The sequence below is a fragment of the Dama dama genome, chromosome 11 (assembly GCF_033118175.1).
Source record: "Dama dama isolate Ldn47 chromosome 11, ASM3311817v1, whole genome shotgun sequence".
NCBI lineage: Eukaryota > Metazoa > Chordata > Mammalia > Artiodactyla > Cervidae > Dama > Dama dama.
In genome coordinates, this window is record NC_083691.1 from 13059782 (window position 1) to 13084906 (window position 25125).

General features: G+C 40.4%; 2 protein-coding genes across 2 annotated transcripts; one reads left to right on the plus strand and one right to left on the minus strand.

Annotated features, from left to right (window-relative positions):
- Positions 1-1257: 1257 nt before the first annotated feature.
- LOC133065433 (olfactory receptor 1N1-like) lies at positions 1258-24458 on the minus strand. The gene is made up of 2 exons (XM_061156194.1): positions 23954-24458; positions 1258-2195 (listed from the first exon to the last, which is right to left on the minus strand). Exons 1-2 carry the CDS (start codon positions 24456-24458, stop codon positions 1258-1260), a joined length of 1443 nt encoding a protein of 480 aa, XP_061012177.1.
- Positions 17499-18493, plus strand: LOC133064214 (olfactory receptor 1N2-like). The gene is given in 2 exon segments (XM_061154037.1): positions 17499-17520; positions 17523-18493. Coding segments are annotated over 2 exon segments (993 nt in total).
- Positions 24459-25125: the final 667 nt, after the last annotated feature.

Here is a 25125-nt window from a genome sequence, read left to right on the forward strand (position 1 = left end):
AGCCCCTCTCACCAAGTCAAGGACTCCTAGAGAGACTATCCGGAAAGGAGATCTCAAGAGAATAGAAGCCCCACCTCCAATCAGCAAACAAATGGAATCATCAAGTATTAAGATGAGGCATGCTGCTTGAAATGATTCATATTTGTGCCTTCCACTGCTGAAGGCTGGGAGAATTTGATTCCATGAAGGATGCTCAGTAATTAAAATTAATTTAAACATATAGGTATTATGAGACATTTTAAGACAGACTGATTCTGAGAAACAAACTGCTTTGGGGACGGGTTTTAGGTAGCCAGTGGACTCCTGGTCACACCAGGAGGGTGTGAGGAGTCAAAATTTTATGGTAGTTATTTTTAACAATAATATTTTTAATGTGTTTAAGATTCTTAAAGGTAGAAGGAAACTTAGGTGCCCATAAAAAGGTTTTTTGTTTTTTTTTTTCTATTTCTGCAATTGTTTAAGCTGTGGTGGTGCCCCTTTTAGATCTGAAGACAAACCTGAAGGTAAATAAGGAAAAGTTTGCAGTGTTCACTCCTTCAGGTCACACAAAAGATGCTTGGCATTGAACATTTTGGCCTGTAAGTAGGATGAAGAGGCAGCCCATGGAACTCAATCATCTTTCCTGGTTGAAATTTTGGTAAACCATGGAATATAAAGTAACCATCATGGAAACCTAAACACTGAAATATCAGTGTTCAGTCAGGGGAGTGTTTACCTATTTTGCATCTCCTAGAATGGACTTCTATTCTTTATTTCTTTTGTCCAAACCTCCACTTAGTGCTGTAAACAGAGAGATGACCCCCAATTTTTGTGATTGACAAATTAACAACCTGGAATGAAAGTGTCACGAAAGCAAGGTCAATGTCTTGTTCAGGGTTCTATTCCCAGAAATTATTAAACCTGCCCCCACATAGTAGGTGTCTGGTGTATATTTGTTTAAAGAGTGGATCTCAAAGAAAATATTTTTATACCTTTTCAGTGAAAGAGGGATGAAGATTGAGGATGATGCTAATAATGATAGCCATCATTTATTAAAAACATCCTATTATGAGCCAGTATACTACACACATTTTGTAGTTTATCTTAGTTAATCCTCCAAGTCACGTTATTATATAGATATTATATTTCCATTTTATCAATGAGAAGTCTAAGGTTCAGCGAGGTTAGGTAACTTTTATGACTATTGTGTGGCCGATCAAAACTGAAGCCAAGTTTGACTCGTCTATGTCTTTTCACTGAAAGTTACTATCACTCGCGCTAAGAAGCAATAATTCTCCTATGACCGAGGAGCCTCTTGAGGGCCACGTTCATGTCCTTGTTTCGTAGGCTGTAGATGAAGGGGTTCAGCATGGGGGTCACTACAGTGTACACTGCAGCGGCTGCAATGTCTTTGTCTTCAGAGGCAACGGATGGAGGACACAGATAGGCGCTGAAGAGGGTCCCATAGAAGACACAGACCACACAGAGATGGGAACTGCAGGTGGAAAAGGCCTTGCCACCCCCACCAGGCGTTCGGACCCTCAGGACGGCAGATACAATGTGAATGTAGGAGATGACAATGCATATGAAGGGGATCATGAGCACGGTGCCTCCTAAGGCAAAAACCATCAACTCATTGATGCGGGTGTCAGAACAGGACAGCTTCAGGACAGGAGTTATGTCACAGAAAAAGTGAGCTATTTCCCCAACAACACAGAAGGATAGCCGAGCCATGAGGAGGGTGTGAGTCAAGGCAACAATGTGGGTGAGGCTCCAACACAGGGCAAGCAGCAGGACACAGACTCGCAGACTCATAACCGTGCAGTAGTGGAGAGGGCGGCAAATGGCCACATAGCGATCATATGCCATCACGGCCAGGAAGAAGCTGTCTAGATCACCGAACATCAGAAAGAAGTACATCTGTGTGAGGCAGCCAACATAGGAGATGGTACGAAGTTGTGTCTGTACATTTACCAGCATCTTGGTTACTGTGGAGGATGTTAAACCCATGTCAACAAAAGACAGATTGGCCAAAAAGAAGTACATGGGGGTGTGGAGGTATGGGTCAGAGCCGATGGCCAGGATGATGAGCACATTCCCCATCAAGGTGACAAGATACATACACAGGAAAATTCCAAAGAATAACTGCTGTTGCTCTGGTGAGCCAGATATTCCTCGCAGGAAAAATTCAGAAATGCTGGTTTGGTTTTCCATGACTTTGCTGCACCTGGAAGGTAGGAAGGAGAGTTAGAATGCTAGATTTCTTCTAGAACTCTGCCTGTGCTGTCTCTCAAATTTTCCAACTCCCAAATCTCCCTTTTATTTCATTTTCATCCCTAATCCGGACTTCACCTCCAATCTGACCATACTTCCTTCCTTCCTCCTTATGAATATCATAGTTTTTCTCTTTCTTCTCTCTTCCCTCTGGTCAATCTTTTATACAGACATGATTCTTTTAGGGAGTCTCTGGGCATGTTCAACTTCAGTCTTACAAAGTTTTGGTCTACTTCTCTAGCCCTGTATCAGTGTCATCACTTTTAGTAGCGTGGATCCACGAGTAGGTGGAGGTGAGTTAAATCTTATACTCTGTTGATAGCTCCTGAATTCCATAAAAAAATTGTTTTTAAAACCCTCACAATATCTCATTTTAGAGTGAAAGGCATTATTTTCTTATCTTTTCTTCTGAAATAGAAACTATGGAGTGCATTTTTTCCCTGCCTTTCAGTTTTTATCTTTGGCATAGGGTTATGCTGCAGCTAACATTTGTGTCCGCTTGTTACATATCAGGTGCTCAACTAAGCACTTCATACATATTGTCTGCTTTGGCCCTTAAACAAAGCAAGGAAGGAGAGATTGTTATGCTTAAGACTGTGTGTTGAAGAAAACTGAGGCTAAGGATACTTGAATCATTTGCACCAACAATTTGTAAATATTGGAGCTAGAATTCAAACCCATAGCATTAGATGCCAGAGACTGAATAATAAATCAATATAGATAGAAAGTGGTTTTCTATTTACATTTTCTATTTTATTTTATCTCTTTATATTTTATCACCTTTATATTTTATCTCTCAGTATTTCTATTTTAGAATCTTTAACCTCACTTATGGTTTTCCTATCTTATATACTTATTTTTCATAGAAGTACAATGAAATTTAAGAACTAGATAGAACCAACAGAATCATATGGTATTCCTGGGTGACTCAGTGGTAAAGAATCCACCTGCCAATACAGGAGTCGAAGGAGATGCAGAGTCAATCCCTGGGTCAGGAATATCCCCTGGAGGAGGAAATGGTCCCCAATCCAGTATTCTTGTCAGGAAAGTCCCATAGACAGAGGAGCCTGTCGAGCTGCAGTCTGTGGGGTCGCAAAGAGTTGGACATGAGTGAGTGACTGAGCACACACACATATACAAGATCATATGGCCTAGAGATCCCCAAACATTGGTCACAATCATAACCAAATGAGACGCTTTTTAGAAATACAGACTCCTCAGACTTACCCAGATTTACTGAGTTAAATTTTTTAGGATATAGTCTGGTTACCCAGTTTAAATACTGGGTATTATTTAAAAACAAAAGCTAACTTCTCCTCAAGTATTTTAATGCTCAGTAGGGACTAAGAAGGGCTTCCCTCATGGCTCAGATGGTAAGAATCTTCCTGCAATGCAGGAGACCCTGGGTTCCATACCAGGGTCCGGAAGGTCCCCTGGAGAAAGAAAGGACAATCCACTCCAGCATTCTTGCCTGAAGAATTCCACGGACAGAGGAGCCTGGCGGGCTACAATCCGTGGGTCACAAAAAGTTGGACACAACTGAGTGATTAACACTTTCACTTTTTCAGAGACTAAGAATAAATAATTTTGCTTAACTCTTCCATTTGATTCACAGATGAATAAGCTAAAGTTCAAAAATAAAGTTATTGAAATAATTTACATCTGTGCTTTAGAGGAAGATATGGTATGACAACCAGGATATTCAGCCTCTCTAACTAGTGCCCTGTCTATTAAGTTAGTTATCTTTTTTTATTATTTTTTTTGTTATCAGTATCTTGCGGATCTAAATATGTTCCTATTCCTAACTTCTATTCAAACTCCACACTTAAAGAAAAACTTACCTATAGATGGATAAGAAGATTTACTGAAACATTATTCATATTTTGAAGTTAATACTTCATGAACATGAAGAATATCTGATTTCTACTGCATATTTATTCCTGAACCCTATACTAATTTAGGAATGTATCTCAGAACTATATAACTTTTCTCAAGAGATCATAAAACCACTAACTAAGTTATTTTTCTCCTACTCCATCTTTCCATGGAGAATACGATACCTCATAAAGATTGGACTCCCCTGACTGGGCATATTCTAATAACCATGTTCTGGAAAGTGACAGACTCTTAAGACCCAAATGATTGTGTATCTCATTGAGAGGAGAGTGACACAGATTGAGTGACTAGACAATTTTATGCTTTCCTGACTGCAGACCTTGCCTTTAGTGAGAAAGTCTACTTATCTCCACAAAGCTTCTCAAGGGGACTGTAAGTTATCTTAGGAGAGAGTTGCATTTCTTTCACTATATCTGTCAGCATGTAATGCCTGAATCAGGTTATTCCCTTAGTGCTCTCTTCATCAATAGCACTGACCATTTAACATCAGAAAATTTTCAAAATCCTCAACAAAGGGTCTAAAACTCTCCATTGTAAACCCTGCTTTGTACCTTTTGTCTTTTTTTCCCCCTATCCAGGGCCTTATCCTTTGATTCTAATGTCCTATCCTTTGGTTCTTCTTTCCCTAAAAGAGTTTCTCATCCTTCATCCTGACTATAACCTCAAAAAATTCTATAGATCTTAGAGACAAAAATGAGCAGCTCCAGATCCTTGGGCCAGCTTCTGTCTTTATCACCCCAGGGTGATAAGTTCCCTTTACTTAGTTCTGCTGCTTCTTCACCTACTATGTCGCCAACAGGTAAGAGATGGCTTGGCCTTGACTTGGAGAGGATTTTTCTAAAGGCAGGGCTTACTATTTCGCAGCTGTTTCATTTCTCTTCTTACTGCTATACCAGTTGCCAGGAAGAAGGTACTATGGTTATCCTTAATTTGGAAGGAAGGAGGAAGAGCTCAGATTCTTCCTGACAACCTTCGTGATGGGATTATGTGGAATCAGGATTTAGGATCAAGAATAATACAATTGGCAAATATCCAGAAACATAAGTCAGATTGCTAAACTGATGTTAAAAACAAGTTTAGGGTGAGGAAGGGAGAGAAAGAAATACCAGAATTCCCAGTAAGGATCCCAGGAAATCAACAAAAGATTGCAAAGTCAATCCATGGCTAGGTGTGAAGGGGAAGTCAGAGCAATCACAGTTACCTTGGTCAACTGGAACAGAGAAGTCCAGAATGAGAAGCATTTAAGACTATCTGGGACACATGGTACACTGACCTCACTCAGGTCTTCAGGAATTTTGAAATATTTTACATTTATATTTTGAAACCTGAACAAGGGACTCAGAAATGGAGAGACTAATACCAGGAAGAGGCTGAACAGGGCTCTACATTGGCCATATGTAGACAGGGAGTCATGGGAAAGAGTTCCCCAGAGCCTTGTTAGAACAGTAATAATTGCCCACTTTCTCCTCTATATCTCATATAATAGACCAAATTAGTACAGTGTTGGCTTCATTAAAACAACTTGGAAGCTTTACTTATTTCTTTTCTTAAATGGTAGCATTAAGGATTGATGTTATTTGTATTGATTTGCAGTCTATGACAAAAATGCCACTTTCTATGTAAAGAAGTCTCCTAGCTGCCCCCTTGCAACAAGATTACTGTCCCTAAGCTCCTCCTTTAGAAAATGAAGAAATAGACAAAGGATTAATCTCAAAAATATACAAGCAACTCCTGAAGCTCATTTCTAGAAAAATAAATGACCCAATCAAAAAATGGGCCAAAGAACTAAACAGACATTTCTCCAAAGAAGACATACAGACGGCTAACAAACACATGAAAAGATGCTCAACATCACTCATTATTAGAGAAATGCAAATCAAAACCACAATGAGGAACCATTACACACCAGTCAGGATGGCTGCTATCCAAAAGTCTACAAGCAATAAATGCTGGAGAGGGTGTGGAGAAAAGGGAACCCTCTTACACTGTTGGTGGGAATGCAAACTAGTACAGCCGCTATGGAAAACAGTGTGGAGATTTCTTAAAAAACTGGAAATAGAACTGCCATATGACCCAGCAATCCCACTTCTGGGCATACACACTGAGGAAACCAGATCTGAAAGAGACACGTGCACCCCAATGTTCATTGCGGCACTGTTTATAATAGCCAGGACATGGAAGCAACCTAGATGCCCATCAGCAGATGAATGGATAAGGAAGCTGTGGTACATATACACCATGGAATATTACTCAGCCGTTAAAAAGAATTCATTTGAATCAGTCCTAATGAGATGGATGAAACTGGAGCCCCTTATACAGAGTGAAGTAAGCCAGAAAGATAAAGAACATTACAGCATACTAACACATATATATGGAATTTAGAAAGATGGTAACGATAACCCTATATGCAAAACAGAAAAAGAGACACAGAAGTACAGAACAGACTTTTGGACTCTGTGGGAGAATGTGAGGGTGGGATATTTCAAAAGAACAGCATGTATACTATCTATGGTGAAACAGATCACCAGCCCAGGTGGGATGCATGAGACAAGTGCTCGGGCCTGGAGCACTGGGAAGACCCAGAGGAATCGGGTGGAGAGGGAGGTGGGAGGGGGGATCGGGATGGGGAATACGTGTAAATCTATGGCTGATTCATATCAATGTATGACAAAACCCACTGGAATGTTGTGAAGTAATTAGCCTCCAACTAATAAAAAATAAATAAAAATAGATTACAAAAAAAAAAAAAGAAATCCAGAAACTGCCTGTATTCACATGTGCAGTTTAGTGGCATACGGCATGCTTAAAGAATTCTTGAACTTCTTGTTCAAGATGTTATGTTATAGCCATGCATTCAATTTTACCATCCCCCCAAACCTACTAAAAGTAAAGTGACTTTTTAAAAAAGACATAAAACCCATGAGGGCAGAGAAGAGTGGAAAGCAAGCAATAGTAAAATTTCATAAGTTGGAAAGCAGAGTGATGAGTGAGTGGTTATCAAAAAGCTCTTTCTTTCCTCAACTTGACTAAATGTTAGTTTTTTCCTGACTATAGACTGCTGACCTCCCATTTTTTAGAACATCTATTTTAGAAAAATTGTGTTTTAAAATTCTTTCTTTGCCCTTTTGGGCTGTAAGTCTCCCAGGTTCTTGTCTGTTATACTAGTTCTTATACCTTAAAAATGTCTTTCTCAAGGCCCTGGGAGCTATTCCTTTGAAATGTAATTATCAATAAAGATAACACCCCAGTCTCCCAGTCTCTGTGAATGGGTAGGAACCTAACTTCAATAGATGCCAATTAGCAAGCATATTAAAAGATGGTCTATATCTCTGACCTACCTTCTTTATAACATCCTCCAATACTTTTCCACTAGCTAATCCCAGCTCTTATAAATCCCCCTGCCTTTTGTTTCAGCAGAATTGACTTCAGTCTGTCTCTCCAATTACAGTTCTTAAATAAAGTCTTCCTTGCTTCTTTAACTCCACATGTGTAATTTATCTTTGACAGTGGTGAGTGGGTTAACAGACATGAAGAAGCTCGATAATAAGCTGGCAGTAGATAGAAATAAAACAATCAATTTTGTCAATACTGAAGAATCCACAAAAAAACCCCAGAAACTGGGAGCTCTGGGTATAGGAAATAAACCCAGAGGTGACAGCTATTTCAGAAATTGAATCTCTAGATTCTAGTTTTCACTCCTCACTACTGGAATACTGTCTTCTTTTATCCCAGCAGAAGTTGGTAGTTTTACTTTCTGGAGAAGTTGTGACTAGGAGTTGTCACATAAAATTCAGATTAATGAATCATATACAAAAACGGGAATTACATGACTATGTGCATGTGTGCTAAGTTCAGTCATGTCCAACTCTGTGCGACCCTACGGATTGTAGCCCTTCAGGCTCCTCCATCCAAGGGGATTCTCCAGGCAAGAATCTGGAGTGAGTTGCCATGCCCTCCTCCAGGGGATCTTCCCCACCCAGGGATAAACCCATCTCTCTTGTGTCTTCTGCATTCGCTGTGCTATGCTTAGTCACTCAGTCATGTCCTACTCTTTGTGACCCCATGGACTGCAGCCCACTAGGCTCTTCTGTCCATAGGGATTTTCAGGCAAAAATACTGGAGTGCGTTGCCATGCCCACCTCCAGGGGAATCTTCCCAACCCAGAGATCGAACCCAGGTCTCCCACACTGCAGGCGGATTCCTTACTGTCTGAGCCCAGACGGGTTACCACTAGCACCACCTAGGAAGCCTTTTGCATGACTGTGTGTGTGTGTGTGCGCGCGCATGTGCGCACTAAATTCTTCAGTCGTGTCCGACTCTTTGCGACCCTATGGACATAACCCGCCAGGCTCCTCAGTCCATAGGATTTCCCCAGGCAAGGATACTAGAGTGGGTTGCCATTTCCTTCCCCAGGGGATCTTCTTGATCCCGGGAGGGAACCCACCTATCCTGCATTGGCAGGCGGGTTCTTAAGCACTAGCACCACGTGGGAAGCACTTACATGACTATATATAACACTGAATGATAAATCCTGAAACCTGCAGACCTGTATCATAAATACAGAATAGTGTAAGAATTTCTTTGACATTCAAGTAGCTGAACAGGAAAGAACTAAGGATACTGGCATTGGCCTCCCTCTGAAAGTTTTCCCAGCCAGATAATCCTACAGTGAAACTCAAAATCAACAGCTCCTTCTATAAACACAGTGCTTCCAGACAGTTCCAGTGCAAAATTCGTTGTAGTTAGCACTTCAAATTTATATGCTTTTCACAAAATTGTCACAGTTAATTGGACATTCAAATGAAAAATCAATTAATTTGATTCCAACCTCATGTTGCATAAAAAATCCAACTAGATTCATATACAAATAAAAGACAAAATAACAAAATTTTAGATGAAAACACAATATCTTCATAATCAAGAAGTATGCAGCTATCTCTTAAACAGGACACAAACAGAATAACTGAAAGTAAATAAATAAATGGGGCCATATTAAAATTAAGAACTTCTATTTTTCAAAAAGCACCAATAAGAGAGTGAAAAGTCAACACACAGGCAAGAAGGAGACATGTGTCATGCATGCATTTCACAAAATATTGTATACTAGTATATATAAGACACTTTTCAAATCAAGGAATAGGAATAAACTCCAAAAGACAATAAAAATATATCAGAATGTAATGTCAAATATTTTTTAAAACACATGAAGATGTTTCCAACCTCATTAGTTATCAGGACAGCTTAAATTTAACCTACAATGTGTTACTACTACACATCTATCAGAATAGCTAAAATGAAAAAGACTGTACCAAAAGTTAGTGAGATTGGAGCAACCAGAATCTCATAATCACTGTCAACACCATAGAACAATCCCTCTGAAAAACTAAAGCTGAATACATGTAAAACCTAGACTTCCCAAATTCTACTATTAAATATATACCCAACCAAAATGTGGATACATATTCCTCAAGAGGTCTGGATAAAAATGTTAATACCAGCACTATCTATAAAATACCAAACTGAAAATCACCTCAACAGTTATCAACAATAGATTAGATGAATTGTGGTAATTTCCTAATGAATATTAGCAGCAATGAGAATGAACGAAACACAGCTTTGAGTTTCCTGCTTGCTTCCCTGCCTATTCTCCCACTTCCAGAGGATTTCCACTGTAGTTATCCCATGTCTGCACCACCCTTGTATTGGGTATATGTGTAGAGGACATAAAATCCAAGTTCTTCAGACTGAAAGGAACACTACATAGAAGGGTGCATCTAAGGAGACATTTTTCCACTTGGACCTCATTTAGATGACAAGATCTTGGACCTTGATCACATGTTCCAATGGAATGAGATTCTGAGGCTTTTTCAGTTCAGTTCAGTTGCTCAGTCATGTCTGACTCTTTGCGACCCCATGGACTGCAGGATGCCAGGAGTCCAGGTCCATCACCAACTCTTGAAGCTTGCTCAAACTCATGTCCACTGAGTCAGTGATGCCATCCAACTATCTCATCCTCTGTTGTCCACTTCTTCTCCTGCCTTCAATCTTTCCCATCATCAGGGTCTTTTCCAATGAGTCAGTTCTTCCCATCAGGTGGCCAAAGTATTAGAGTTTCAGCTTCAGTATCAGTCCTTCCAGTGAATATTCAGGACTGATTTCCTTTAGGATTGACTGCTTTGATCTCCTTGCAGTCCAAGGAACTCTCAAGAGTCTTCTCCAACACCACAGTTCAAAAGCATCAGTTCCTTGGTGCTCAGCTTTCTTTATAGTCCAACTCTCACATCATACATGATTATTGGAAAAACCATAGCTTTGACAAGATGGACCTTTGTTGGCAAAGTAATGTCTCTGCTTTTTAACATGCTGTCTAGGTTGGTCATAGCTTTTCTTCCAAGGAGCAAGCATCTTTTACTTTCATAGCTGCAGTCACCATCTGCAGTGATTTTGGAGCCCAAGAAAATAAAGTCTGACACTATTTCCACTGTTTCCCCATCTATTTGCCATGAAGTGATGGGTCCGGATGCTATGATCTTCATTTTCTGAATGTTGTTTTAAGCCAACTTTTTTACTCTCCTTTTTCACTTTCATCAAGAGGCTCTTTAGTTCTTTGCTTTCTGCCATAAGGGTGGTATCATCTGTGTATCTAAGGTTATCTATATTTCTCCCAGCAATCTTGATTCCAGCTTGTGTTTCATCCATCCGGCATTTCGCATGATGTACTCTGCATATAAGTTAAATAAGCAGGGTGACAATACATAGCCTTGATGAACTCCTTTCCCAATTTGGAGCCAGTCTGTTGTTCCATGACCAGTTCTAACTGTGGCTTCTTGATCTGCATACAGATTTCTCAGAAGGCAGGTGAGATAGTCTGGTATTCCCATCTCTTGAAGAATTTTCCACAATTTGCTGTGATCCACAGTCAGGGTCTTTGGCATAGTCAATAAAGCAGAAGTAGATGTTTTTCTGGAACTCTCTTGCTTTTTTGATGATTCAACGGATGTTGGCAATCTGATCTCTGGTTCCTCTTCCTTTTCTAAATCCAGCTTGAACATCTGTAAGTTCATGGTTCACATATTGCTGAAGCCTGGCTTGGAGAATTCTGAGCATTACTTTACTAGCCTGTGAGATGAGCGCAATTCTTTGGTAGTTTGAGCGTTCTTTGGCATTGCCTTTCTTTGGGATTGGAATGAAAACTGACCTTTTCCAGTCCTGTGGCCACTGCTGAGTTTTCCAAATTTTCTGCATATTGAGTCCAGCACTTTCACAGCATCATTTTTTTAGGATTTGAAATCACTCAACTGGAATTCCATCACCTCCACTAGCTTTGTTCATAGGAATGCTTCCTAAAGCTCACTTAACTTTGCATTCCAGGATGTCTGGCTCTAGGTGAGTGATCACACCATCGTGATTATCTGGGTCATGAAGATCTCTTTTGTATAGTTTTTCTATGTATTCTCACCACCTCTTCTTAATATCTTCTGCTTCTGTTAGGTCCATATCATTTCTGTCATTTATTGTGCCCATCTTTGCATGAAATGTTCCCTTGGTATCTCTAATTTTCTTGAAGAGATCTCTATACTTTCCCATTCTATTGTTTTCCTCTACTTCGTTGCATTGATCCCTGATGAAGGCTTTCTTATCTCTCCTTGGTATTCTTTGGAACTCTGCACTCAGATGGGTATATCTTTCCTCTTCTCCTTTGCTTTTAGCTTCTCTTCTTTTCTCAGCTATTTGTAAGGCCTCCTCAGACAACCATTTTGCCTTTTTGCATTTCTTTTTCTTGGGAATGGCCTTGATCACTGCCTCCTGTACAATGTCATGAACCTCTGCCTACAGTTCTTTAGGCACTCTATCAGATCTAATCCCTTGAATCTATTTCTCACTTCCACTGTATAATCATAAGGGATTTATTTTAGGTCATACCTGAATGGTCTAGTGGTTTTCCCTACTTTCTTCAATTTAAGTCTGAATTTGGCAATAAGGAGTTCATGATCTGAGCCACAGTGAGCTCCTGGTCTTGTTTTTGCTGACTGTATAGAGCTTCTCCACCTTTGGCTGCAAAGAATATAATCAATCTGATTTCAGTATTGACCATCTGGTGATGTCCATGTGTAGAGTCTTCTCTTGTGTTGTTGGAAGAGGGTGTTTGCTATGACCAGTGTGTTCTCTTGGCAAAACTCTGTTAGCCTTTGCCCTGCTTCCTTTTGTACTCCAAGGCCAAATTTTCCTGTTACTCCAGGTGTCTCTTGACTTCCTACTTTTGCATTCCAGTCCTCTATGATGTAAAGGACATCTTTTTTTGTATTAGTTCTAGAAGGTCTTGTAGGTCTTCATAGAACTGTTCAACTTCAGCTTCTTCAGCATTACTCATTGGGTCATAGGTGTGGATTACTGTGATATTGAATGGTTTGCCTTGGAAACGAACAGAGATCATTCTGTCGTTTTTGAGGTTACACCCAAGTACTGTATTTTGGACTCTTTTGTTGACTATGAGGGCTACTCTGTTTCTTATAAGGGATTATTTCCCACAGTAGTAGATAAAATGGTCATCTGAGTTAAATTCACCTTTTCCAGTCGATTTAGTTAACTTTGCTAAAATGTCAATGTTCACTCTTACCATCTCCTGCTTGACCACTTCCAATTCACCTTGATTCATGGATCTAACATTCTAGGTTCCTATGCAGTATTATTTATTACAGCATAAGACTTTACTTCCATCACCAGTCATATCCAAAACTGGGTGCTGTTTTTGCTTTGGCTCCATCTCTTCATTCTTTCTGGAGTTATTTCTCCACTGTTCTCCAGTAACATATTGGGCACCTACCGACCTGGGGAGTTCATCTTTCAGTGTCCTATCTTTTTGCCTTTTCTTACTGTTCATGTGACTCTCAAGGCAAGAATACTGAAGTGTCTTGCCATTCCCTTCTCTTGTGGACCATGTTTTATCAGAACTCTCCACCATAACCATCCGTCTTGGGTGGCCGTCCATCTTGGGTGGCCCTACGCTGCATGGCTCATAGTTTCATTGACTTAGACAAGTCCGTAGTCCATGTGGATTCTGAGGCTTTACAGAAGGAACAAGTCTATTCTGAATCTGGGAAGAATATAAATAATTTGAGTCAAGAGTGCAGGCTGTGCTAAATGAAAGAGGGTCCCAAATTCTTTCCTATTTTTCCTATGGAGGGATGGAGCTTAACTTCTTTCCCTTAGCCAGTGGGCTGGCCTTAGTGATTGATTGCTCTATAGAAGACAGTGAAAGTGAGATTCTGGGATTTCCAAAGCTAGGTTTTATGAAGACCATGTAGCTTCCATCATGACTTCTTAGATGGTTGGCTCTCAAAATGCCCCATTTCTGAAGCCTGCTGCTGTGCTGTGAGTAGCCCAGATATATATGGAAAGGCTAGGTGTAGGTGCTCAGACCTAACAAACAAATGGAGAATGTGTGAGTTACTAAAAAGTGGTACTGATAAAACTGTTGCTGTTGTTAGTCACTCAGCCGTGTCTGCTGACTCTTTGTGACCCCATGAACTGCCGCCTACCAGGCTTCCCTGTCCTTCACTGTCTCCCTGAGTTTACTCAAACTCATGTCCATTGATTGAATCGATGATGCCATACAACCATCTCATCCTCTGTCACCCCCTTCTCATGCCCCAATCAAACTAGCTATGTGTGAAAAATTAAAAGTAAAGATAGATCCTTTTTTCTCACCCCACAGCAACATAAATTGCAAGTAAATGAAAAACTTAATGTAGTGTTTAAAACCAGAAGAAAGAACTAAATGGAATTTCCTTGATCTACGGGATGGAAAGGACATTTTAGTATAAAAGTAATGGGAAGAAATACAAAGCTAAATATCTATCAATTTTGACTAAAAAATAATTTTGAAATCTTCTATAAAAATAGATGAACAGTCAAAGTTTGATGCATGAAACAGGGCACTCAAAGCCGGTGAACTGGGACAACCCAGAGGTATGGGATGGGGAGGGGGCTGGGAGGAGAGTTCGGTATGGGGGACCCATGTACACCCGTGGCTGATTCATGTCAATGTATGGCAAAAACCACCACAGTATTGTAAAGTAATTAGCCTCCAATTAAAATAAGTTAATTAATTTAAAAAACTATAAATATTCAATAGAAAGGACATAAAAAACACCCCAAATAAAATATTTTAATTTTGTTCTTTGCCTTTAATATCCATTTTAAAAGCACAAGCACCCCAGTAGGAAAAAGACAAATATATTAACAGGATAATTTGAAGAATAGTTACTCATGGTTAAAAATCAGATGAAAAAAAAATAGTCGATCTTGCTAGCAACCAAAAGCACACACAGAGAAAATGAGATGTTCACATAGAAAATGAGATTATTCTGTGCCAGTGATATTGCTGCTGCTGCTGCTGCTGCTGAGTCACTTCAGTCGTGTCCGACTCTGTGCGACCCCATAGACAACAGCCCACCAGGCTCCCCTGTCCCTGGGATTCTCCAGGCAAGAGTACTGGAGTGGGTTGCCATTGCCTTCTCCAATGCATGAAAGTGAAAAGTGAAAGTGAAGTCACTTAGTAGTGTCTGACTCTTTGCGACCTCATGGACTGCAGCCTGCCGGGCTCCTCAGTCCATGGGATTTTCCAGGCAAGAGTACTGGAGTGGCTTGCCATTGCCTTCTCTAGCCAATGATATTGCTAATGATTAAAATCAACTATGATACTGGGACAAAGTATGGTGGTTAAGAGCATGGACTCAAGCCACTCCATCCTTTCTTCCTTCTTTCCTTCCCCTGTGTACACTCTCCATCTCCAGGTCTCCATCCAACTTCTGATTTTCTCCTTCTATCTCTTTTCCAGTTTGCCAATACTACACCCTGCACTGTCTCAAAAAAAAAAAAAAATGTGGACACTAGAGTCATGTAGACATAGATTGGAATTCCATCCTCTCCATTTAGTTGGTCAAGTCATTATCTTCACTGGGCCTCAGTTTTCTCATCTGTAAAATAGGGAAAACAATAGTTTCTTTATTCTGATAAACTTATATTACTTGAGATCATTTAATGGAAGTGTGCAGTAAGTACTACAGTATTTTTTTAAAGATATTTTATGTGGACAATTTTTAAAATCTTTATAGAACTTTTTACAATATTGTTTCTGTTTCATGCTTTGGTTTTTTGACCCCGAGGCTTGTGGGATCTTAACTCCCCAACCAGGGAGAAACCCATGCCTTCTGCACTGGAAGGTGAAGTTTTACCCACTGAATCACCAGGGAAGTCCCAGTACTACTAGTATTAATGACGATACTGAAGATGTTACATTTTTGCTGTGGTTATGTATCAGATATTATGGCTGGTGTGTTCTACATAGGCTGCCTTATGTAACTGAGAGTTTAGGACTTGGGGGAGTTGCTTCTTAGCATTACTCTGTTTAGAGAGGTAATATCTAGGTGGCCCTAGTGGTAAAGAACCTGCCTGCCAATGCAGGAGACATAAGAGATATGGGTTCGATCCCTGGGTCAGGAAGATCCCCTGGAGGAGGGCATGGCAACCCACTCCAGTGTTCTTGCCTGGATAATCCCAAGGTCAAAGGAGCCTGGCAGGCTACAGTCCATTTACAGAAATCACCAGCAGGGCCATTATATTTTAAGCTCTTACTGTCTCCCTCAATCCAGTTTAACCTAAAACCTGGGACAGACATTAAATGGTCCAGGGCAGAGGCAAGAGTTCCCAGGAGAACTGCTGGTCAGGCTGGAGTGCACAGCATCCCAGCTAAAGGCCTCAGAATCTCACCCCTGAGTCCCCCATCTGAGAGCTTAACCCCTGGGAAAGAGATGCCCTCTATTCCCCCAGGACCCCAGCAGAGCTGGCTGGAGAACAGGCTGCACGGGGACACTGAGGTTGGCACTAATGAGCACTTTGGGGATGATGTCCTAGGGATCTTTAAAACCCCAAGAAAGACTCCGGTCTTCCCAGGTCTGAAAAATTCGTTATACACTCCAGGTATTCCTGATGACCCCAGGACTCCATAGACCCCAGCTTTACAAGGTCAGAAAGATCTCAGAGAGTTCCTTATTGTGAATCTCCCATCCACAGGAGAGAATTGGAGAATCTGAAGATGCTTGAAACCAGTCCACACTCTGATAGGTGAGAGAATCTGGGAGGGTAGGGCACAAACACACACACTTGTACAAACACCTCCCTTCCCAGCCCAAGGACCAGGTAGAAGTTTTTAGGGTAGCCGATCTGAATGCCTAAGATTAGAAGCCTCTCTATAAACCAAGAACAGATGGAGTACTAATGCAGTGGCAAAATCTAATCAGGTCTGGGCGAATGTGAAATGACATCTTATACCAGCTTGCTCCAAATCCTAGGAGAACTGAAGGTCAGAGTGGCCATTTTCAAGCCCAGAGAACCAGACACTGATTCCTTCTACCTTTCCTTTGATGAAAAGAAACATCAGAGAATTAAAGTACAAGTGTAGAGGGAAGGTATAGACATTGAAGTCAGACACACCGGCTGTTGAATCGCATTCATTAGCTTTCTGATCTTGAGTACATCAAATATTTCTAAGACTCAATTGTACCATTTGCAGAATTGTGGAGGAGAATGATACCTACCAGACTTGAAAGAACAAAAACCATGCCATCAAGTTCTCTGGAACATAGCAAGCATCTACAAAGAGGTACCGATCATGTTCATGTCCAAGAAACTAGGGAGAGAGAAATATCAGTTTTCAAATGTCTAGATGTGCCACAGGGGAAGACGCCAGCAAAAAAGGAGAGAGAGTGATGAGGGTCAAGGGTTGGCAGCCCTGTGCTGGTTGTCTTACTGTGGATGCAGAGAATGGAACATCATAGGCACTCCCTGCCCTCAGCCCATATATCCATGCCCCCAGTGAGGTAAGAGTACAGGGAGTGGAGCTAAATGGGTGAAGTCAAGTTCTAGGGATTGAGGAGGCCAGTAGAAATAGACTGTCTTGTCTATGGTGTATGTCAAGGGGTGGGTGTTGGGGGAGGGGCAGCAAGGAAGATCATGCATTTCCTTTTTACTTGGTGAGCAAAAGTGATTTTTCCAATCTTGCCTTTAAGGATATGCTCAATTCTTATCTCCTCCAATTGCCAACATGGACTTCTCTGGTCAAACTGATCACTTTCCTGAGGACCCTATTATATACAGCTATGAAGGCACGGTTCATATTTGCATGGGTGTTGGTTTGCCTGTTCTCTAATGCCCCATGTGTATTTTCCCACATCATAATGACATCCAGAGATTCTCATGGGCAAGGTCCACTTCTTCTTTTTTTCCTGGAACAGTTTGGTCTACACAGATATTATCTGTGAATTGATCTAATATGTAAATATTGACACATGGAAGTGTTTTATCTGCACAGATAGCAAAACTACAAAGGATGGGAAAACCAAGCAGAGTGAACCAAACAACCCTTTCAGACTTCCTCCTTCTAGGGATCTCTGAGCAGCCAGAGGAGCAAACTCTCCTGTTTGTCATCTTCCTGGGCATGTACCTGGTCACTATGATGGGAAACCTGCTCATCATCCTGGCCATCACCTCTGACCCTCACCTCCATACTCCCATGTACTTCTTTCTGGCCAACCTATCAATAACAGATGCCTGCTTCACTTCTGCCTCCATCCCCAAATTGCTGATCAACGTGCATAGTCAGAGTCAGACCATCTCCTATTCTGGGTGCTTTGCACAGCTGTATTTTCTCCTTGTGTTTGGTGGCCTTGACAACTTACTTCTGGCAGTGATGGCATATGATCGCTATGTGGCCATCTGTCAGCCACTTCATTACAGCACAACTATGAGTCCCCAACTCTGTGCATTAATGTTGAGCATTTGCTGGGTGCTAACCAACTGTCCTGCCCTGACACACACACTATTGCTGACCCGTGTGGCCTTCTGTGCCCACAAGACCATTCCCCACTTCTACTGCGATCCCAGTGCTCTCCTGAAGCTTGCCTGCTCAGATACCCGAATTAACGAGCTGATGATCATCATCATGGGCCTGATGTTCCTCACTGCTCCCCTGCTGCTGATTGTCCTCTCCTATGTCCGCATTTCCTGGGCTGTGTTTGGCATCTCATCTCCTGGAGGGCGGTGGAAGGCCTTCTCGACATGTGGTTCTCACCTCACAGTGGTCCTGCTCTTCTATGGGTCTCTTATGGGTGTGTATTTACTTCCTCCATCAACTCACTCTGCGGAGAGGGAGAGCAGGGCTGCCATTCTCTACATGGTGATTATTCCCATGCTGAACCCTTTCATATACAGCTTGAGGAATAAAGATATGAATGAGGCTTTGAGTAAACTCTTCAGCAGTGGGAAAACCATCTCTTTACCATGAGAGTGATGGCCAATCCTGGTATCTGAATTAACCCCTGCTTTCCATCATTTGAATGACTCCGCTATTCTCAGACTGATTTAAGGGAACTTTATCAAGACATTTAAAAATTAGGTGTTTAACAAAGAAGGTATTTCCATTCTTTCACTGGGCCCCTGGCAACCACCATTCTATTCTCTGCTTCTATGATTTGACCATGTTAGATGCCACAAGTAAGTGAAATCATACAGTATTTGTCTTTCTGTGTCTGACTTATTTCACCTAGCATAATGTACAAAGTTCCAGTTATGCAAGATGAATGAGTTTTTTGAGATCGAATATTCAGCAAGATGACTATAGTGAATGACACTGTATTGTGTGCTTGTCATGTACTATGAAGGTGGCTCTTGAATTAAGTCTTCTCACCAAACACAGAAAAATAAAATGGTCATTATATGGAGGTGATAAATACATTAATTAACTTGACTATGGTGATAATTTCACAACATATATGTACCAAATATCAAGCTGTACATTTTAAATACATACAATATTTATATGTCAAATATACCTCAATAGTGAAGGTGAAAGTCACTCAGTCCTGTCCAACTCTTTGTGATCCCATGGACTATATAGCCCATGGAATTCTCCAGGCCAGAATACTGGAGTGGGTAGCCTTTACCTTCTCCAGGGGATCTTCCCAATCCAGGGATCGAAGCCAGGTCTCCCAAATTGCAGGCAGATTCTTTACCAGCTGAGCCAAAGTGAAGCCCATATACCTCAATAAAGTTGTTTAAAGAAGAACAGCATCGAAACATGTATATTATCTATAGTGAAACAGATCACCAGCCCAGGTTGGATGCATGAGACAAGTGCTCGGGCCTGGTGCACTGGGAAGACCCAGAGGAATCGGGTGGAGAGGGAGGTGGGAGGGGGCATCGGGATGGGGAATACATGTAACTCCATGGCTGATTCATGTCAATGTATGACAAAACCCACTACAATATTGTAAAGTAATTAGCCTCCAACTAATAAAAATAAATGAAAAAAAAAAAGAACTAATAATTTCTCAGGAAATAAGACTAGAGACTTAAGTTCTACCAGTGATGTTAATTTCTCAATTTAATACACAAGAGCTATCATTAATAATAACTAGAATTCACAATTTATATAAAGAATTACTAAGACAAGAGAATAATTAGAAACAAATGCAATTCAAGCTGTCATATATTTTCTGAGTATTTATTCCAGCTTACTGCTTCTCCTAGTTAAGTCACAGCTTGGGAAGTGAAGAGGGATTTTTCTCCTAAGTGGAAATTCCTTTTTGATTTGCTGCTTTTAAAATGAAATCTGCTTTATGATGGAAATCCAAATATAGTAACATAGACCTGAAAACGAAGGATACAAAGTACTTCACTCTTCTGTTATTCATTTTTTATCCTTCTAAAATGGTTCTTATTCATAAAATTTTATGTTTGCATAAATGGGATTTATTTTACATGGTATTTTATAGCTTTCCTTTTCTATAATAATTTAGTTTTATTGTATTATAATATCTACATTTCTGCTTCTATACCTATCAATACATAGAATGTACACAGCATCAATACAGCAATTCACTTAAAATTTTTAAGTTTTAGTTGATCTCTTATTGAATTAACACAATAATTCATTGTGAAACTTTATTAACAATTATACTACACTTGAAATGTCTTGTGTCAGTTGTCTTATCAAGGTTACTTTCATATCTCCAAAGCATCTATTTTAATGAGCTCCATTGTCTTAGTTCCCCAGTGCCTGTGGCTTGCTCCTTTGAAAAGAGAAGCATGAACTTTGAAAATGTCCATAAAAATACATGAAGAATGGAAGTCTGGGTTGAATCCCATGGAAAGAGAGACAACAAAGCCAGATTGTCTTCATTCACCTAAGGGATTGCCTAAGTCAGAGCTTACAGAATGAAATAAATGAATGATAAAAGAAAGTTGCTATCAAAATATACTACATATGTAGTATATTGATATAAAATATCAAGCTTCTTCCAAAATTTCTGACTTCCATCTTTATACCTCAAACAGACGAGAGTTGGGGACCTCACCTTAGCCTTAAATATCACTCCAGATGCTGGTTGCATACTAATTAGTCTTATATTTATGTACAAAATTGGATAAACATATTGCATTTTACATAGGGCAGACACATACACACAAAGAGAAGAGGAAAAGGTGGGTAAAGTAGCCTCAATGCCCATAATATTGGATTCAAGACAAATTCTATCCTTTGTGCTGTGTCAAGAAACATGGCAAGGTAAATGAGGGCTTTTAGACATGAATAGCATCATACAACAAAACCTTTATAGTGTCCTGTCAAGAACTCAAGTGGGACTTCCCTGGTGGCCCAGTGGATAAGAATCTGCCTGCCAATACAGGGGACACTGGTTTGATCCCTAGTCCGGGAAGATTCCACCTGCCCTGAGCAACTAAGCTCCTGAGCCACTAAGCTCTGGACCACTGAACCACTGAACCACAACTGCTGAAGCCCATGTGCACAGAGCCTGTATTTTGCAACAAGAGAAGTCACCACAGTGAGAAACCTGCCCACCACAACTAGAGAGTAGCCCCTGATTGCTGCAACTAGAGAAAGTCTACGCAAAGCAACGAAGACCCAGCATAGCCAAAAATAATTAAATATTAAAAAAGAACTCAAAGGTCCCTTTGCGGAGGTACAGATGCTCTGAAATCAACTAATTCTGTGTAACAGATGTACAGTTTTTGGCAGCATATGTGAAATAACTGTTAGTTTAAAATATTAAAATGGGGGAGGGGAAGGAAGGGATACATGTATAATTATGGCTGATAAGCATTGTTGTACAGCAGAAACCAACACAAACTTGTAAAGCAATTTTCCTCCAAATGAAAAATAAATTAAAAAACAAAATATTAAAATGTTTTTGAGTGACATTAGCAAAGTTGCAAGTCACACTGAAATTCCACGTAGCTTAATATAAACAAGAAGCCACCAATGAACATAGAATGCAATTTTTTTTCAAAGCTTTGGGTTTTTTTCATTGAACATACAGTCAGCAGTGTCTGATATGTCTGTAGTGTGTGTGAAAGAGAGGAGAATCTGATAGCTCAGGAAAGATCCTCTTCTATTAGAAATTGAAAAAGGGAATCTACTATAGCTAGAATTAACCATGAACCACTGATTCCTCTTTTCCCCAAATAATCCGAGTGTTCTCTTGTTTCACTCTACCCACTCTCTCAGAATTCTTGGAAGATGTTATAAACCTGCATCCTACCACTTCCACCATTTAATTTTTCACTGATCCTCAAGTCACTGTTCACAAATCTGCAGTGTCCACATCATGTGGGAGCTTGTTAGAAATGCAAATTCTTGGATCTCGTCCCAGAACTACGGAATTGGAATGCACGGAGATAGATTCAGGAATCTCTGTTTTAACAAGCTTTCAAGAAATTCTTAGGCATGTTAAAGTTTGAAAAGCCTTGCTTTCATTCTTTATTTGGGAAAGCAAGAAGTCCAGGAAGGATAGAGAGTGCTGACTCTGCAGTGATATTAACAAAAATCAGTGACGTTTTCAGAGATTATGCACTGGAATAATCTAGTGCGTTTCATTATACATACAAAGGAGGCCAGCACTACGTGTACTTTCACTGCTGACTGTGTTTGGGGGTTAATCAATGTCAACCACACAGTGCTGGCAAAGGGGAAATTCCTGGCCAGTCTTGATCTCCTCCAGGTTCCCTTATCATCAGAGTTGTTTTTGTAACATTTTATACCACAGGCAGAAAGTTATGCATTTCCTTTTATTTAAGTGACAGTTTGGATTCTATGATTTAATAGACCCATAAAGACAAAAAGAAAATCCTGCATTTTCTGCATAAGAGTGTAGTGTAAAAATATAGGTAATTCTTTAGATTCTCAGGGTGCGAAAGCCTGAGATTATGGGCCTAAAATATATCGGTTTCCAAATTCTCCTCAAATAAAAGATAACTAAATGAACTGTAAATTTCTGTGTTATTAATGCCCCCAAGTTGTAGAAATAAGTAATAAAATTAATTTAGCATTTTCTGATCAAAAGTTGTTTCTGAAGGAGAGCACTGCTTGTTTTTTTTTTTAATTTTTATTGAAGTATAGTTGATTACAATGTCGTGTTAATCCCTGTTGTTCAGCAAAGTAATTCAGTTATACATAGATACACATTTAAAAAATATTTTTTACTATATCGTTTATCATAGGGTACTGAACATAGTTCTTTGTGCTATACAATAAGACATGGCTGTTTATCCATTCTATATATAATAGTTTACATCTGCTAACCGTCCTGTCCATCCTCCCCCATTTCTCTTCCCCTTGGCAACCACAAGTCTGTTCTCTATGTCCATGAATCCGTTTCTGTTTCATAAATAAGTTCATTTGTGTTATATTTTAGATTCCATGTATAAGTGATAGCGTGTGTATTTGTCTTTCTCTTTCTGAGTTACTTCATGTAAGTATGATTGATAATCTCTAGGTCCATCCATGTTGCTGTTAATGGTGTTATTTCATTCTTTTTTATGGCTGAGTAATATTCCATTGTATATATATACCATATCTTCTTTATCCCTTCATCTAAACGTTGGTGGACATTTAGGTTGTTTCTATGTCTTGGCTATTGTAAATAGTGTTGCTATGAACATAATAAGGGTGCACATATCTTTTTGAATTACAGTTTTGTTTGGATATATGCCCAGGAGTGGGATTGCTAAATCATATGGAAATTCTGGGAAACCTCCATCCTGTTTTCCATAGTTACTGAACCAACTTACATTTCTACCAACAGTGCAGAGGGTTCCTTTTACTCCACACCAGGAGAGTACTGCTAATAAGGGAATGAAATTCTGGTCAACGAACATTTGTCAAGCAAATACAACATGCCATCATTTTTCTTAGGGTTTGGAGACATTAAAGCTTTGAGTTATATTCAAATGGAAAATCAAATACAAGAGATGAATCAAAATGAGGTTCTGATTTAAATAAAAGTTGAGTGTCACTGTAAGAAAAATATTGCTCTACTGCAGAGCTTCCCCAGGGCCCCTTTTATGTCCTTGTTCCTAAGGCTGTAGACAAAGGGGTTCAACATGGGTGTGACCACCGTGTACATCAGAGCCACAATGATGTCTTTGTTAATGAAATCGCTCAGTGTTGGGAAGAGGTACTGCCCAAATATGGACCCATAGTACAGAGTCACTACAGAGAGATGGGAGCCACACGTGGACAACGCTTTGCAGATTCCCTTGGTTGAAGGGACCCTTAGGACGGTGACCCCGATATACCCATAAGATACCAGGATACATGTGAATGGCAGAGTAATGACCACCACGCCTACTGTGAACATGACCAACTCATTGAGGAAGATGTCTGAGCAGGACAATTTGAGCAGAGCACCAAGGTCACAGAAGAAATGGGGGATGGTGTTGTCAGCACAGAAGGATAATCGGGTCAGGAGGAGAGTGTGAGAAAGGGAGCTGGCACCAGACAGGATCCAGGATCCGGCGACTAGGGAGGCACACAGCTCCTGCCTCATGATGGTGGTGTAGTGAAGGGGGCAACACACAGCAACATAGCGGTCATATGCCATAGAGGTAATAAGGAAGCTGTCCAGATCAGTAAAAAATATGAAAAAATACATCTGTGCTATGCACCCTGCATAGGGGATGGATTGGTCCTGGGTTTGCATGCTTATTAGCATCTTAGGGACGGTGACAGATGAAAAGGAGACATCAGTGAGGGCCAAGTGGCTGAGGAAGAAGTACATGGGGGTGTGGAGGTGAGGGTCCAGCCTGATGAGCAGAATGATGAGCAGATTGCCCAGCACCGTGGTCAGGTACACGCCCAGGAACAGGGCAAAGAACGCACCCTGCTGCTCTGGCCAGATGGGGAGCCCCAGGAGGAGGAACTCAGACACGCTGCTCTGGTTCTCCCTCCTCATGCTTCTCTCCTGTATGCTGTGGATGAAGAATGATTGAGAATATGAAGCTCTGTGAAATAATTTTAGCAGCCATGTAAAAAATACATGTCTGATTTTGGGAAGTGGAAAACAACGTATTTCTTATATACTCCTTATATGTTGACACATAAAGAATTAGAAAAAATTATCAGCAAGGGACTGGTAAAGAAAGCCACTTTTTTCTTGATTCACTAGCAAAATAGCATTCGTGTATCTGTGTCGCCGAGGGTGAGTACATGACACAGCCATTTTACTGCCCCGTGAGTGCCCTGTGATGAGGACCATCAACCAGTGCACAGCAACCTTTAGAAGAGCTGACTTCAACAACCACTGTTAAATTTTGTAAGGGAGTTATACTTTTCATATGAAAGGATAAAAAAAAGTATTGTATTTGCTAAAGAGCACTCGTCACATATACATATTTTGTAATTTTTTTCAATTCACAGAGGATCCTTAAGAAACTCTGGGTTAGGTGGGATGCATGAGACAAGTGCTCGGGCCTGGTGCACTGGGAAGACCCAGAGGAATCGGGTGGAGAGGGAGGTGGGAGGGGGGATCGGGATGGGGAATACGTGTAACTCTATGGCTGATTCATATCAATGTATGACAAACCCACTGAAATGCTGTGAAGTGATTAGCCTCCAACTAA

Coding starts and splice junctions, on each gene's coding strand:
- LOC133065433 (XM_061156194.1), bottom strand. CDS start 24,458: ATGAGGAGGGAGAACCAGAGCAGCGTGTCTGAGTTCCTCCTCCTGGGG. Junction 2,196..23,953: donor CCTGACCCGATTATCCTTCT/GTGCTGACAACA, acceptor GGTGCAGCAAAG/TCATGGAAAACCAAACCAGC.